Genomic DNA, 17534 nt, shown 5'->3' on the forward strand with positions numbered 1-17534 from the left:
ATCAGTTTTGCACATGGAGAGACGGAAGTCTTTGGCCATTCCTCCTTGCAAAACAGCTCGAGCTCAGTGAGATTGGATGGAGATGGTTTGTGAACAGCAGTTTTCAGTCCTTTCCACAGATTCTCAATTGGATTCAGATGTGGACTTTGACTTGGCCATTCTAACTCCTGGATATGTTTATTTGTGAACCATTCCATTGTACATTTTGCTTTATGTTTTGGATCATTGTCTTGTTGGAAGATAAATCTCCGTCCCAGTCTCAGGTCTTTTGCAGATTCCAACATGTTTTCTTCCAGAATTGTCCTGTTTTCTGCCATTAGATCCAGTGCCCGTATTCACAAAGATTCTCAGAGTCCTCTCAGAGACATCCTATCTTAGCCTAAAAATTCCTACATAGGAGTCTCAGCTCAAGAGAGATTCAGATACAATAGCTGCTGAGAGTGACTGAGTAAGGAGAAGGCGTCACACCGTTGCTAGGTGTGACGCTGTGACGCTGTCTTCTAAGAGCTGTGATTGGCGGATAGTACAAAAAAAGAGTGTCTCTTTTTCAGTGCACACTCACTAATTCTGAGTTGCTCATGGCCTCTAACCTTTCTCTCTTCCCCACAGTGGTTCTCGAGTGTGCTCGTGGCAGTTTCCTGACCATGGCTGAGATCATTCTCTTTAATAAATTCTTTAAACCCACTTCTGTTGTCTGGCTGAATTATCAGGTTGTCTGTCTGGTGCATTACACAGACGCTGGCTGGCTGGGATTTGCATTGAAAACAGGCCAAGTTTAAACACAAAGGTTACTGTTTTAAAACCTCTGAAACTGTCATTTAAAGCATTAAGTGGTTTCTTCTAACTTCAAGTAGTACACTTTGCAATAAAGTAAAAATCTCTCTTCTCAGAAATGTATAGCTTTTCTGTTGTCTCAGCTTGTGCTCTGCCGACTTGTTCCTAGTTTTTCTGTGGTGCATCACAAGTGTTCATATTAGGAAAATAAAACTTTCTGAATGTGCAAGTCAGAGTGCAGAAATTCTGTGTGGTTACAAGAAGAGGGCTGTGGACAACCAATGTTCCCACAATGAAGATGGAATTACAATTAATGAATTAAATAAATTTCTAAAAAAAGAATGTAGAATTATAAAACCATGATATTGCACATTTTGAGCTTTTACCGTCTGAGATTTTTTGGGGTTGTGTTTAATTTTACAGCATAAATAAAACAATATGTGGAAGAGGTTTTGAACTGTATTTATCGTGGTCACATTTTACATCACAAAAACCATGCATTTTTAGAAAGGTGCCAAAACTTTTCAGAGCCACTCCAGTCACTTGCTTTGTCCACCTGCTCACCCCTTCCATAAATATTTGGTATTTTATCAACTACGTTGTCTATACCACAAACATCCTCTTAATTCTCAACTGCATATTTTTTACTTAAACACCCTTAGTTTGCTCTTCAAATAGAAATATTATTAACAATGGGGCAGTCGTTCTGTTTTAAGCAGAGGATCAGGCCTAAAACCTCTTGCATCTAACTCAGTAACAGATATTATCCAAAAATGTTAAACAGAAACCCGAACACAAATAATAACCATGATTTTAAGATTTACAGTATTTGCTATTGTAAAAAGTGTTTAGAAAAACTGAACATAATCTATCTATCAGTTTTCAGAACCTCATAAGAAGTTATTGCTGTAGATTTCATTATTAGTAACATTCTAAAGGAATCAGTATTTATCATTAAAACTGTGATTGTATGGCCCTTAATTTGTTTAATCTCTAAACCTTTGTTTCTTTTAAAGAAAAAGCTCACCACCACCTTGACTCCGATGACAACCATGATACCTCCAATACAACCCACTGAGTCTACCGATGTCTGCTCCTTCCATTCTGTGCCATGTGAAGACACTCTAGAGACAAACTTCTTAAAGGAGTTAATTGCCTGGCCTGAAACCCCTTTACCATTAAACTTTTCTCTAACTGACACCAGTGATCCAGCTCACAGCACTTTCACCATTCTCCCACGGAATGGAGGGGGAATTTGGCACGTAGGGGATCAGCTGGAGGTTTTGATAAAAACATATGACTTCAATGGTCGCCCCAAGAAATCTGGTGGAGATGTCCTATATGCCCGGCTGCACAACCGTGCTCTTTCTGCAGGTGTGGTGGGGAAAGTGCTTGATCATCGCAATGGTTCCTACACTGCTGTATTCTCTTTACTTTGGGAAGGAGGTGCACAAGTTGAGGTAAGACTTTAAGAAAATTTGAATGAACATTGTTGGAATTTGTCTTAGCTAAGCCTTCGTTTGTCATTGTTGTCAGTTGCATGAGCTTTGGTTTATCTATAGATATGGCACACAGTTTTGACTTAGAAATGAGTCAAGTTCATTTGTGGAATTTATGAAGATTTTCTAAACAGAAAAATGCATATTTTTAATCAACAAATTATCATATTCTGACTGTGCTGTAGAGAAATATAGTCGCCTTGGCTACATTTTGCTTCTGTTTATGCTTTTTGCAACTGTCGTGCCTGACTAATAGCCCATAAATGGTGAATCATTAACAGTAGCAAGCAAAAAGCTTTCCAATAATATTTATGTATAAAAAAGATATCAGTCTGAGGGCTGGACGATATAGAAAAAAAGCTTATTGATAAAAAAAATGCATATTGATCGATATCGATAATTATTGAAAATATTTGAAACCATATTTTATGTGCAGCTCTGCCTGGACATTGTATGATATTGCTAAATTATTTAATTTTAATAAAGAACACAAACACAAGGACGCAGATTACAGCTCATTTTGCACTGATTCTCTGCACTAGTTGCACAATTTAGGGAGCGCTGTTAGAGAAAAACTCGCGTCCCGAAACTTTATATCGCGGATCAAAAGTGGCGAGTAGTTGTTTGAAGCCGCAGCTGCAGACATATCCCTCACTATGAAGCACGTTATTTTATCACAAAGAAGGGAGCCCAGTTTAGCTGCTATACCTGCTTTGTTTTGGAAGAACTTCCAGGAGATTCCTACGAAGACGCGGAGCGGCGTCAGGGCTGACACAGCTCGCGCTGCTGCGGGTGTGAGCAGCTTACGTGATGAAACAAGTTGGTTGCGTTACCAGACTTTGTTTTTACCGGTTCCTTGCAAGTTTTAGAAATCACTGTGGTTTATTTCTGTCAGACTGGCGAACTAGTAAAACCCCGTTCTGGGACCGTTTCCTCCGCCGCTCATTATTGTGACATATTCACGTGCTCTGTGTTGTGGTCTGAGAGGGCGGAGCTTAGTGACGGCGTGCCTGGGTCTGCGATTACGATTGGTCGAGAGGAAGTAGTGACTGTTGCATCAACTAATATGATAGGCTGAAAGGAAGGAAGGAAAACTATCTATCGGACTTTTATCGACCCGTTTTTTTCCTATCGCACCACACTTCTATCGATCGATATATATTGTTATTGAATTATCGTCCAGCCCTAATCAGTCTTAAATACTTACTAGTTAAATAGTCTTAAATAGTCTACTAGTGTAAGGGTCAATTCTCTCACATGGTATATATTGCTCACTTCTTGAAAGGAATAAAAACAAATATTTGTAAAATATATCAGAATTGGCTTCAGCTGCCAAATTTTTCAAACAAAGAAGCAATTTATCTTTGGTTCCACTTTGATCAGAATAAAGACACACAAAGTATATCAAAATAAAATTAAATAAAAAAATAATAATGTGAATGAATGGAAATTGTGACTGTAGGGAAAACAATGGTATGAATATAGCGTGATCAGATCGAAAAGAAATTAACTAGGGACTACAAGGATGCTTTTGAGTGACAACGTGGGATACATTACTAACACTATGATGAGGTTTTTAATTTTCACTTATCACAAAGCTCTCATTACCCTCACTCTGTGAAATTCTCCTACTATTTTTCAAATTTTGCTGTAACTTTTTTTTATTTCTACTTTAAATTTTAGGTTCTATGGTTTTTATGATTGGCCTGGCTTTTTGTTTAGCTGTGACAACATCCTCGGGGGCAGATTGGCTAAACTACTGCTGTCAATAATCCACCTGATCCTACCTCTCAGAGTCTGACCCTGTTTCTCTCCTTGACATAGCTATTGGCTGAGATCTTGTTGCGACTGGCTTTGTATGCTCTTTTGTCCTCTCTCCTGGAGGACTGGCTCATAGCCATCTGCATCTGCTTAGCTGTGTTTCTTTCCTAGAGACAGAGCTGGCGGTGGTCAGAAGGACTGATGTATGGCAGCCTCGCCTCTGTCAATCTGCCCTAGGGCAGTGTTGGCTACTAACATAGCTCAGGGTATAAATGTGTGTGTGTGTGTGTGTGTGTGTGTGTGTGTGTGTGTGTGTGTGTGTGTGTGTGTGTGTGTGTGTGTGAAAGACTAAATGTAGTGTAAAATGCTTTGGTTGTCATTACATTAAAGCAAGCAGTCAAAGCAAGCAGACCTCTCAACTTTTCCCCAATGATCGTGTGACACACGCATTGCCCTGACTTCACAAATACACATGCCACACATGGAATTTCTCACGTATGAAATGGGCCATATGGGTTTCGGATGATCCGTTCACAGCACTGTCCATTCAGAGCTCAGTCTAAACCCTGCATTCTGCGGATCTCTTTTGGCTTCTTTCATAGCTTGTGGCCATCAACAATTATTCCTGTAGTGGAAAACAAAATGCATAAATAAAGACTGTAAAGGGCTCCTTAAGAGGGAACAGGAGGAATGACGGGATCTGAGCTGAACCCCCTGATGTTACAAGTTCCTTAAAATGCTACTTAAAAGTGAGCAGCTAAATTTTATGTAACGTAATTATGCGCACCTGAATATAAGTACAAGGCGATGCAGCACCACTGGTCCTGTGTCCTTAAATAAAATAGCATGAAACACAACTACGAGCTCTCCTATTGATTTCAAGTGAGACATTTTGCTACGGGTGGAAGGACAATAAATGTAGTGGTTCATGTTTTGAAAGCTGGCCGATGACAGAATCCACTGGCTCTGAGTGAAGAGAGGGGAGAGGAGCAGTTAGTCTGTACCAACCGGAAATACATATTTGGCTACTGACTTGTTGCCTTTTAAGGACCTGCCCGCATATGCCTTCGAAGGACACAGCTGTCCATGTCACTACTTGATCAGTGGTCCGTGTACCTTCAGGGAATTCGTTTTTTTTTTTCTGGAAAACAAAAAACGGAAACTACTTCCATTTTTTCATTTGCAAATCAAAACGGAAAAATGGAAAACAAAGCCATTTTTTCTTTCCTGTCACCACAATTTAGAAACGAAAAACCAGAAAACTTAATGAAAAAAACGGCCCGTTTTTGGATTTCGGCAATTCATTTTTCCATTTTCTTCTTCAGATTGAAAGACGAAGAAGGTTTCACGGCTGGCCCGGAAGGTCCGTGTATCTTTTGGTCATTGGATTTTCGTTTTCAGAAACAGGAATTGAAAAAACAAAAACAAATGGCCGTTTGATTTTTGTTTTAAAATACAAAAAAGAAAATCTAAATAAAAAGCGTTTCTCTTTTCATTGTCAAAAAGGGAAAAGTAAAATTTGAAAAATTATTTGAATTTAATTTTACATTTCGGGTAACATAAAACAAAAATGCTTTTAAACAGAAACGGAAAAACGGCTCGTTTGTTCATGTTCCGGAAACCGGACGTGGTTGCTGCTGCCTGAGACTACTTTCCAAAATAAATTTTATTTTATTATTATTATTTACACATGTAAATAATATTTACACATGTAAATAATAATAATATTATTATTTACACATGTCGAATACAGTTGGTCTACACAATTTATCTCAGTTTTATGTAATATTATTTATTATTGAAGTCTGCTGGTGAATATGGAAATATGTATTGTGGTCAGAATTTAGCCTAAATAAATACTAAAACAATAGCATGCAAGCTTAAACAAGCTTGCATTTGCGATTACCTGAATAAATGAGAATTTGCACAGGGATACTAAAAAAATTTGTTTTCCCAAGTGACTACTTTCATTTGGAGATAACAGATTAAGATCTCGAGATGTTACTCATAGAAATCCATCTACACGATGTGGAATTTTAAAATAAAAGCCCTCCAAAATCTCTTTCCATCCGCCATGGTTGGAAACACACCTTAACATTCAGGTTCAATAAATAATTTTCTTTTGATAACAGATTTTTTTCTTAAGTCAGTTTGACCTAAGTTGCCGTCAATATTGAACGGTACGTTTTCAGTGTATACTGTCACATCAACATGACAGTAAAACACCTCCAGATGTTGCTCAATAAATAGCATTCACGTCTGATGTGAAATTTCAAAATAAAAGCCCTTAAGAATCTCTATATATAGTCACCTTGACCTAAGTTGCTGCCAATATTGCTACTACAATGTAAGTTTTCAGTAAAAATTTAAAAATAAAAGCAACTCAGCGTAAGATTTTACAATTCTCTTTATCCAAATTGCTCTACGTTAAGTCAATTTGACTTGCTGTCATTGTTACTACTAATCGGTATGTTTTAAGTGGATATAGTCACTTCAGCCTGACAGTAGAACGCCTCCAGATGTTGCTCAACAAATTGCATCTACATCTGATGTTGTCACTGTTAATATTCTGAAAGGGTAGCATACAGCTATTGTTGAAGAAGAATGCAATCAATGGAAAACACACCTTAACATACTTTTCTTTTGATAACAGATTTGTTTCTTTTAAAAACTGTGAAATTGAATTAAAAACATAAAACAACCGTAAAGTTTATCAAAAGTATGTGTGTGTGTGTGTGTGTGTGGGGGGGGGGGGGGGGGGGGGGGGCGGTGCTATCACAAATATACAAAAAAGCTGGATGATGTTCTTATGTTGCAGTTCAACAAGCCCGGTATTCATAAAACTTTGGTCATCGTCTATAATATGGCTTCTCATATTGAAAATAAGAGACAATATCTAACTGTTGTATCTTAAAGGCATAGGCCTACTTACCCTCGCTGATTCTTGGACATCCTTCTTTCCCAGAAAACAAGGCTTTAAGCGATACATTTATTCAGCCAATAACAAATAAGACAATGTTCCACTGAGAGTCTCTTTTGTCCAAATTCATATTAATGATTATTTTTCTTTGTGTATGACAATAAATATTTAGTTTCCAATACGTTGAGAAACCTAATATACACTATATTGTATTGTATAAGTATTCACTCACCTGCCTTCGACTCTTCTGGGAAGGCTGTCCAGAAGGTTTAGGAATGTGTTTATGGGAATTTTTGATCATTCTTCCAGAAATGCATTTGTGAGGTCACATACTGATGTTGTACGACAAGACCTGGGTCTCAGTCTCCACTCTATTTCATCCCATAGGTGTTCTATCGGGTTGAGGTCAGGGCTCTGTACAGGCCAGTGAAGTTCATCCACACTAAACTCCTCCATTCATGTATTTATGGACCTTGCTTTGTGCTCTGGTGCACAGTCATATTGGAGGAGGCAGGGGCCAGCTCCAAATTGTTCTCACAAAGTTGAGAACATGGAATTGTCCAAGATGTCTGAGTCTGTGGAAACACTCAGAGCTCCTTTCACTGGAACTAAGGGGCCAAGCCCAGCTCCTGAAAAAACACCCCACACCATAACCCCCCTCTGCCAAACTTTACACTTGGCACAAGGAAGTCAGACAAGCACCGTTCTCCTGGCAACCGCCAAACCCAGACTCGTCCATCAGATTTCCAAATGGAGAAGCGTGATTTGTCACTCCAAAGAACGTGTCTCCAACGCTTTGCATTGCACTTGGTGATGTAGGGCTTGGATGCAGCTGCTCGGCCATGGAAACCCATTCCATGAAGTTCTATGTGCATTTCTTGAGCTGATCTCAAGGCCACATGAAGTTTGGAGGTGTGTAGTGTTTGACTCCGCAGAAAGTTGGCAACCTCTACGCTTCACATCTACAGACGCCGCTCCGACAGTTTACATGGCCTAACACTTCGTGGCTGAGTTGCTGTCGTTCCCAAACACTTCCTTTTTATTATGATACAGCAGTTGACTCAAGAATATTTAGGAGCGAGGAAAGTTGACCATGGATTTGTTGCCAGCTGGCATTCTATCACAGCTTCACACTGGAATTCACTGAGCTCCTGAGAGCAACCCATTCTTTCACAAATGTTTGTGAATACAGTCTGCATGCATGGGTTTTATACACCTGTGACCATGGAAGTGATTGGAACACCTGATTCCAATAATTTGGATGGCGGAGCGAATACTTTTGCAATATAGTGTGTATAGTTATGTTGGAACAGTCTTTCATATTGAAATTCCACATCAAATCTTAATGAGCTTGGTGGAGTAGCCTCTGGAGGAGTTCTGTTATGCTGAATCCAAGATTTTCACTTAAAACATAAGTGTTAGTAGCAACATTATCAGGAACTTAGGTCAAAGTGAATATACAGAGAGATTTTGAAGGGCTTTTACTTTGAAATTCCATATGAGATGTGGGTGAAATTTGTTGAGCAACATCTTGAGGTGTTCTACTGTCAGGCTGAAGTGACAGTATCCCCTGAAAATGTACCGTTTAGTTGCAACATTGTCAGCAACTTAGGTGAAATTTACTTAATGTAGAGATTTTGGAGGGCTTTAATTTAGAAATTCCACATCATGTATATGGATTTTGATGAGTAACATCTCAAGATCTTAATCTGTCGTCTGTAAGTGAAAGTAGCCACTTGGAAAAAACAATTGTTTTAATATCCCAGTGCAAATTCTCAGTTATCCGAGTCATTGCAACAGCAAGCCTGTTTAAGCCTGTTTGCTATTTTTTTTTAGTAATTATTCAGGCTAAACCAAATGACTATGACCAAAATATATATTTCCATATTCACCAGCAGGCCTGAATAATAAAGAAATATTACATAAAGCTGTAAGAAATTATTTCAACTAACTGAAGTCCATATGTGCAACAAAACCAAGAATAGAATAGGTTGATACACGTCAAACACATTGCTTTTATTTTGGAAAGTATTCTCAGGCATTACTACTGTAATGCATGGTGCTCGCATAACCTTCAAAACCAAGGGAGGGCTGGCATGACTGCCGTGTCCCCAGTGGCGGCTGGCTTGACTGCAGTAAACTCATTTATTTTCATTGGAAAATCGCCTCACTTTTTTTAGAGAATATCGTCTTACTCCCCCTCTCACCTGGTATATCTGCACTGCGATTTGTATGGACGACAAGCATTGCTTTGTCTTGTCTACAATCAAATCTGCGTAAGGTTCTTAAGACATTTTATTCTGAAAAATGTGGTGCTTTTGCAATGCATAAGCGACCACTTCCGGTCTCGGAATATGAACAAACAGGCCTCTTTTTCGTTTATGTTTTAAACCATTTTTGTTTTTTCTTACCCGAAATGGAAAATGAAATTCAAATCATTTTTCAAATTTTACTTTTCCCTTATGGACAATGAAAAAGAGAAAGGCTTTGTATTTCGATTTTCTTTTTTGTATTTTAAAACAAAAATCAAACGGCCATTTGTTTTTGTTTTTTCAATTCCTGTTTCTGAAACTAAAATCCAATGACCAAAAGATACACGGACCCCGGAAGTGCAGGAAAATATTTCAAAATAAAAGCATAGATGTACACGTAACATAATGCAAGCCTGAAGAAAAAAATAATGAAGCATAGAGATGTCTTTTGAATGAAAAGAGGACATTTTTACGTTGCAACATGATAGTTTATTGTAGAAACGTGAGCTTTATTACATTATTGTATGTTTTATTTATGGAACATGAAACATAAAAGCTAATCACATTCTCTAAACCAGGGGTCTTCAACAGGGGGTCCGCGACCCCTAGTGGGTCCGCGGAGGTACTGCATGGGGGTCGCGAAAGTTTTGGTTGATTAGACATTTTTTTATACCCCCTCTGCAATTTTTTTCCACTAATTGAAATGTCTTTAAATACACATTAACATGAATTCAACACACTGTAGTAAACAGATAAATGGAGGTAGAAGATGTCTTTCAGTCATCAATGCAGCTTTTATGCAATTGACAGACATTGTTGATCTTGGCAGGTATCAGTTTATTGTGTTATGTTATGTTTATAAATGGCAGTGGCATGGCCACCCTACTCACTGTGCCTCGCACATGTTTAAAATAAAAACAGGAATATATGAACCTGTGTATTATTTGAGTATCTTAGTATTGAATGCACAATAACAAGGTACATTTACACATGGCACTATAGGACCAGTTTGATATAACACAATTTTATACAATATATATAATTAGGGGGTCCCCACTCCATCTCGTCATCAGTTTGGGGGTCCTTGGCCTGGAAAACGTTGAAGACCCATGCTCTAAACCAAAAATATAGTTTATTTTTCTCATCAAGCAAAACCCATCAAGCAAAGCCCATCTTCGCTATAGGATTACTGTCTATATGTGTCTTGAATTTAGTAAATAGTACATATTTTTCAAGCTAACAGAGAAATTAAGATTTTTTTATTGATTTAATTCATTTATCTTCACTCACAAATAAAAACAAATACTGCCACGGGGATAGGGTGCCTCATATATTTCCTATTTGTTATACAAAAGATGCTAATTAAAAAGTTAAACTGTTCCCTGTCTGGGCTAGAAAAGCATCTATAGCGGCTTTCACAGGAGTTCCACAGTGTTTTTTCTCTCCTCGATGGAAATTTTTGATTACATTTTTACTAAACAATCTCCCTTATTGAATAGCCTATAAATGGAGATTCTTATTCATAAGACAACTGTGATCCAATCTAATCAATTGCTAGATAAGCTGCATTGCCTATCTCTCCTAAGTCTGTTTTAGAAAGTGCAATTCTTTGCTCATTTGCTGAAAAAAAATATCCAGAAAGCTGGTCCTGTACTGAGGATCCTCTACCAGAACCGCTCAGCTGATTGTCCAGAAAAGAATGCTGCATAAGCTGCCGAAGATGATGGATAACTTCACTCCTCTCCAAAACACAATGAAGAATCAACAGAGCCACGGACTTCTTCATGTTCTTCAAGATGATAGCTCCAGAAGATCCTTCCTGCCAGCAGCTCACGTTATTCTACTCTATTTTCGATAGATTTTGTTATATATTTAAATTTCCCTTAGGGAACTAAGAATTTTCTATATCCATTTTGGCTTGAAATGTTGCAGATTTGTGGTTATTTAAAATTTTTCTGTGAGACCAAGTGGTTAATATTTTATTTTATATAAAAAACGGCTTTGTTTTTCATTTTTCCGTTTTGATGTGCAAATGGAAAAATGGAAGTAGTTTCCGTTTTTGGTTTTGGTTTTCCAGAAAAAAAACGAATTGCCTGAAGGTACACGGACCACGGATCGGGTAGTGACAGTGACAGCTGCGTCCTTCGAAGGCATATGCGGGCAGGGTCCTTGGAAGGCAACAAGACAATAGCCAAATATATATTTTCGTTTGGTACAGACTGACAGAGCAGGCAGCGCCCCCTGCTGTCCAATCAAGGGTTATACCCACAAGTTACAGATAATTTTTACCACTGAGACATTTCTGGCAAAAGTGAAAATGAAGGCGTAACTTGTAACGTTGAATTTGTGACTCACAGCAGAAGATTTGTGCAGTTGTATTTATTGATTTGTATTTGTGTTGAGGAAAAAAAAAAATTTGAACAGGTGTAAAAAAAATTTTACTTGTGATTTTCTTTTTTATTATACAAATAGAAAACTTAGAATTTAACTCCCTCTACAACTTCAAATTCATGCTTACAATGCACAGATCATTTTGGAACAAAATAACCTTCATATTCCTGCTGCAGTTCATGTAAACAGAGCAGCAGGAAGAGCGATCAGAGTTATAAATAATTTTGGTCTTAACCTGTGGGGAAAGTAAGCTGGTACGGTCTAGTACCGGTCTAGTACTAGAGAGCGGTGCCTCAACGCTCTAACTGCTCCTCTCCCCTCTCTTCACTCAGAGCCAGGGGATTCTATCATCGGCCAGCTTTCAAAACATGAACCACTACATTTATTGTCCTTCCACCCGTAGCAAAATGTCTCACTTGAAATCAATAGGAGAGCTCGTAGTTGTGTTTCATGCTATTTTATTTAAGGACACAGGACCAGTGGTGCTGCATCGCCTTGCACTTGAATTCAGGTGCGCATAATTACGTTACATAAAATTTAGCTGCTCACTTTTAAGGGGCATTTTAAGGAACTTGTAACATCAGGGGGTTCAGCTCAGATCCCGTCATTCCTCCTGTTCCCTCTTAAGGAGCCCTTTACAGTCTTTATTTATGCATTTTGTTTCCACTGTTTATTTTTTACATGCAGCGCACCAATGGGGGAACAAATCCAACCACCTCACCACCTAAAACATGCGTCATTAAATATAAATAAAGCTGATACCAGACATTACTAAAAACTTTTTTTTTTCTACTGTCACTTAGGAACCAGTGAGGTGCAGAGCTTGAAAAGTTGTGCCTATACTAATAGAATCTGGGTTTGCAATGCATAAAAAAGTGCTATATTTATTTCATACAGGCTTCCGCCTTTAAGACTATAAGTGGACTAAAAGCGAAGCAGAATGTACTTATTTTGTTCGCTCCAACCACAAACAAAACGTGCTTGGAGTACAACTTCAAATTCAGCTTGCGTAATCACGGACAAGAGAGGAGACTGACATGAGAAACCTGTTGCTGTGAAAGGTGACAAAAAGGTTAGAAACTAAAACGGTCATTGAAGTGCATGGACCTGAAAGAGGAAAAAAGTAAGCAGCTGGATTATGCGTAAAAACACAGCATGAACCATTGTGTGCTTCAAGTGTTTAAAATGTCTGATCATAGACGCTTGATGAAAGCGTCTATGATCAGTCACCAATGAGGTTATAGAGCTACATTGATTAACAAACCCATAGATTAATGATAATCGGGGGTGTTTTCATTGCCTGGATGTGAATCTGATAATTCATAGTGTGCCTTTTTGTAATCAAAAGAGAGAGATGCAGGTGCTGTGCTGTGGAATCAGAAGTACGCTGGGAGCCAGAATTAGCCAGCAACACGGCAGAGAGAGTACTTGGAGTGCTGGGGTAGCAGGAGATCCAGCAACACAGCAGAGAGATTACTTGGAGCGCTGGGGTAGCAGGAGAACTAGCAGCATAGCAGAGAGATGACTTAGAGGCGGGCAGGCAGGCATCGACGAAGGGACCTTCTGCAGGCAGACGTAGGAAGCTCTGGCTATTAGGCATGGGAGCTCTGACTAGCAGACGCGAGATGCTTAGACTGGCAGACGTAGGAAGCTCTGGCTAGCTGGCATGGAAGTCCTGACTAGCAGACATGAGAAGCAGGACAAGGTTTGGATGAAGAATGATGACGATCCGGCGGGGAAGAGCAGACTGAGGGAGGTTTAAGTAGAGGTGTTGGCAGGTGTACTGAGTCTGGGATAATTAGGAACGGCAGGTGGAACCAAGGAGGAGGTGGAGTGAGAACTGGGCTGCATGGGAGGTGGAAGCATCTGGAAAGTTCATGGGGAGACAGGCAGGCCAAAACTGTACAGCATTCACTCCTCCTGAAAGAACGTAGAGCCAGAGGGGCAGTTGTCTGCATCGTCCATGGCTTTGCAGCAATCCCTCATACTGAACATGCATGAAGAGACAGTGGAGAGGAAAACCTCCCTTTAGTAGGTAGGAAAACCTCCAGCAGAACCAGAACCAGACTCAGTGTGAACGGTCATCTGCCTCGACCGACTGGGGGTTAGAAAAGACAGAGCAGAGACAACAAGAGAGACAATAAAGCACAGAAGCACACATTGATCCAGTAATCTGTTCTACATTATATGGTAATAGCGGATGATCTGTCTTCCCTGGATGATGTCACAGCTAACAGAATGCCAGACCAGGTGTACATACTATGAAAAAAAAAATGACAGAGAACAAAAACCTAAAAGCTGGTTCCACAGTAGAGGAGCCTGATGACTAAAGAATAGTTACAATAGTCCAGCCTTGAAGTAACAAATGCATGGACTAGTTTTTCAGCATCTCTTTTAGACAGAGTATTTCTAATTTTGGCAATATTTTGGAGGTAAAAAAGAGGAAACCCTTGAAACCTGTTTAATAAGGGATTCAAATGATAGCAACTACTTTAATCTTCTTTTCCTACCTAAAATGTTTGATAGATATAGGTCTGTAATTTATTAAGTCATCTTGATCAAGAGATGGTTTCTTAAGTAAAGGTTTAATAACAGTTACTTTAAAAGCCTGTGGTGCATATGCATTTACCAAAGATAGATTAATCATGTCCAAAATAGGGGCATTAATCAAAGGGAATACCTTCTTAAATAACTAGGTTGTGTTAAGAACGGAACTGAGCGGGTGGACTCAGTATTCAGGCTAACAAGCAGACATTTCGGGTTCAGATGTTTTATTGCTCTCAGACAAGCAGGACATGGACAGGCAGGATCAAAAGTCAAAATGGCAGTCCAAAAACGGTACACAAAAAGGCAGTCCAAAATCAGGCAGAAGTACCGACAGGGATAAAGCAAGCTCGGATATTCCTTAGTGTTATGCCATAAATTGGTTGAATATACTTATTATTATTATTAATTATAATTTGGTATTATAATTTAAATAATAAATCATTCAACTCAAAATTCTGCTATAACAAATATAGTTCAAATGGTGGTGATGTTAGCTATAAGCTTATAAGTATTTATACCACTAATGCATTAGTTAATGCATTAGTGGAGGTGGAGATCAACGCTCTTTCTATCGCCTACCAGCCGTAATCGTGAATCAGTGTGAAAAAACAAAACAGCTCTCTGAACAACACCGTCACCTATGGCTGACACGGATATCCAGGTCCGATTTGGACGGTGTTAAGCTGGAATACGCCAGAGTCTGCGGTGCTCACTTTGTCACAGGTAATTAACTGTTAAGTATTTAAAACATGTAAGAAGAATATATTAATAATAGGGCTTGGGCGTTATGACTTATTACTTTCCGCGGCTGCCATGTTGACTGCCTCCGCCGCCTCTACTGCCTATGACTACCGCGTACTGTACTCCCTCTCTCAGCTGTGTTTTAATTTGATTAATTTCACCTTAACTTGATTTCATGGTAAACCATGGTAAACCGTTGCTGTATTGTGGGCTGTAACAGCGCAACACATGATCGCCATGGGAAAAACATAGAAACAGGTTAATTTTCCACCGCTTTCCTGCCTGGAGGCGCAACCACGGAGAACAACTGTTAGCGATAACAAAGAGTCGTCGGCTCGCTTGGATCGCGGCTGTAAGTCGACCGAACATAACTTTCCACAGTATCCCGATGTCAATGAGAGTGTGTTCTAAACCTTTGAAACACATAGCAGCTAGTTAAAAGTACATTACATGCGTGAGTGGTTGTTAGCACTAATGGTTAGCATGTGCCAGAGCCCGTCTGAGCACAGCTTACCTTTGAACGAGTTGATGTGTTCCCACTGTTTGCTGGCTTTATGATCTGCAGCTCCTACCGGCGCCAATACGGTAAATACAACTTAATTTTGCACTGGTCATTGTTCTGCTTAAATAATTAAAGCCGCGAGCGGCGTCGATCGGCCCTGCAGCCAAGCGCCTTCGCACACCGCCGGCCGTCAGCCACCGCAGAAGCATGCGACACATTTGCGTCGGATTGTTTACATTTTTACCATCTTATTAAAACTCACCCGTCCACGTATGATGGCGATTTCCTTGATGTACATAACCAGATGTGAACTGGTTGTGAGCCTCTAGACCCTTGTAAGCTCTCATTTCCTCAAGAGTGTGCAGAGGGTTTTCACCGAACACCAATTTGGCCAATCATCTGGATTACGGCTAAACAAGGCACCGTGGAGGGCATACGGGTCCATATGGTCGATCACGGAACATTTCCTCAGATATACGTCCTTATCTGGTCGCTCTAGCGTGCTGGCGTACTTATCCATTCGCGATACGATAATACGTGTACGACAACTAGAGATAAGGAAGTGTACCACCCAATATGGCGGACCGGAAGTTGGCCAGTGACGTCAGTGAAAACCCCCTATTCTCTGATTCAACAACTTTGGAATTCTTACTCACTACTAACTAAAACATGCAAAATATATATGTGGAAATAAAGAACAAAACAAAAATAAACAATGGATTAAAATGAGTGGTTAGCAGATCTTAACTTAACTCACAGTTGTTTAACACCGCCCTCAAAACACCGGCATTTGACGTATCAGCATTGACAGACAGAACAGCTTCGAGAATCTCACTGGACGCTTTGATGTCTTACACAAAAGCTAGTTCAGCTAAGCTCCCTACAGTTTAGATACACGTCACCCTCCCAAGATGGCTGCTACGATGACGTATGAGGGGAGGTCCTAATGACGTAACCACGCTTACGCTGATGGGATAATGCCTCGCTTCGAGAGGGCGCGGCTAACTGGGAGTTTAAACAAACCCGCGAATCGAGCTCGGACAAAGACTACACTGATAAGAAGAAGCGAAAAGAGAGAGGGGGGGAAAGCAGGGAAGAAGATGGAAAAGAAACTGAAACAGTGACCCACGGCGGGGTTATTGATGAATCACAAATCAACACAGCAAAATCAATTGTAAAATGCATGCACATACAAAGAAAATGTTCAGCAAAATAATTTTAACTTCGTCGTGGAATAAAAGCATTAACCAACACCTACAAAGTTCTAACGTCTGCCCAGGCACTTCTAAACACCCTGTTGGTGAGACAGACATAAAAGGGGAAAACCCCGTTACTTTGAGGTGCCTCGGGGCTGGTCCGGAGCGCTCCGAGTAGTGGCTTTCTGGACGCGTCTTGACGAGCGCAGTTTTCCGCAGGCTGCAGCGGGACGGGTAAAAATCTCCTTCGTTTCTTCCTCCGGGTTCACAGTCGCTTTGTTGGCCAGACAAAGCGGGGTCCTCTTCGATCACTGGGAGATACGGCGTCTCTCAGTCTTTTGATCAGAGGGAATTTAAAAGTACTTATTTTAGTCGACCTCCTGTTATGCAAAGCAGGGAATAACCGTTGCGTCGAAAAATCTCGGTCCAGCGAGAAACTCAAACACGTGGCGTGGGATTGCCCCAGCGGAAACAGCTGTGTGTGTCTTCTCGGGTTGGCTAAAGCCAGGGAAGAAGAAAGATTGTCGTGTGTGATCGGGTTTTATAGCCATCACCATAGCAACCTTATCTTGATCGGCGGCAATTTTGCCGTGTTGCGTGATGGGAGTTGGTGGCCATTTTGACCACATGAGTTGGTGGCCATTTTGACCACATTGCATCATGGGTAACGCAGTCCGTTACGTCCCGAATTGATGCCGTTTTTGTCCGTCTGAACTGGCACAACATTAGGCAGATTCGGGTAGGCAAAACAGGCAATCAGTCAGACAGGGCAGGAAAAAACAGATCAAGGGACAGGCTGGCTCAGAATCAAAAAGCAATCGGGTTTGCATCAACAGGTCAATCAGAATATAGAACGCTGGAAAAAAACTCACCGTGGGCTCGTAAATGATCTGGCAGAGAACTGAAGACCGAGGCAGAACTATATAGTGGAGTACACAGGTGAAATGGAGT

The 17534-nt window shown here is 40.1% G+C and overlaps 1 protein-coding gene across 1 annotated transcript in view; it reads left to right on the top strand.

The window, feature by feature from the left end:
* LOC105922790 (NXPE family member 3) overlaps positions 1–17534 on the top strand; it is a 116103-nt gene that overhangs the window by 78485 nt on the left and 20084 nt on the right. The window contains exon 4 of the mRNA XM_036132397.1: positions 1791–2234. Within this exon, the coding sequence (XP_035988290.1) occupies positions 1791–2234 (444 nt within the window). The remainder of the gene's footprint in view (positions 1–1790; positions 2235–17534) is intronic.

This window comes from Fundulus heteroclitus, unplaced genomic scaffold, assembly GCF_011125445.2.
Source record: "Fundulus heteroclitus isolate FHET01 unplaced genomic scaffold, MU-UCD_Fhet_4.1 scaffold_50, whole genome shotgun sequence".
NCBI classification, from domain to species: domain Eukaryota; kingdom Metazoa; phylum Chordata; class Actinopteri; order Cyprinodontiformes; family Fundulidae; genus Fundulus; species Fundulus heteroclitus.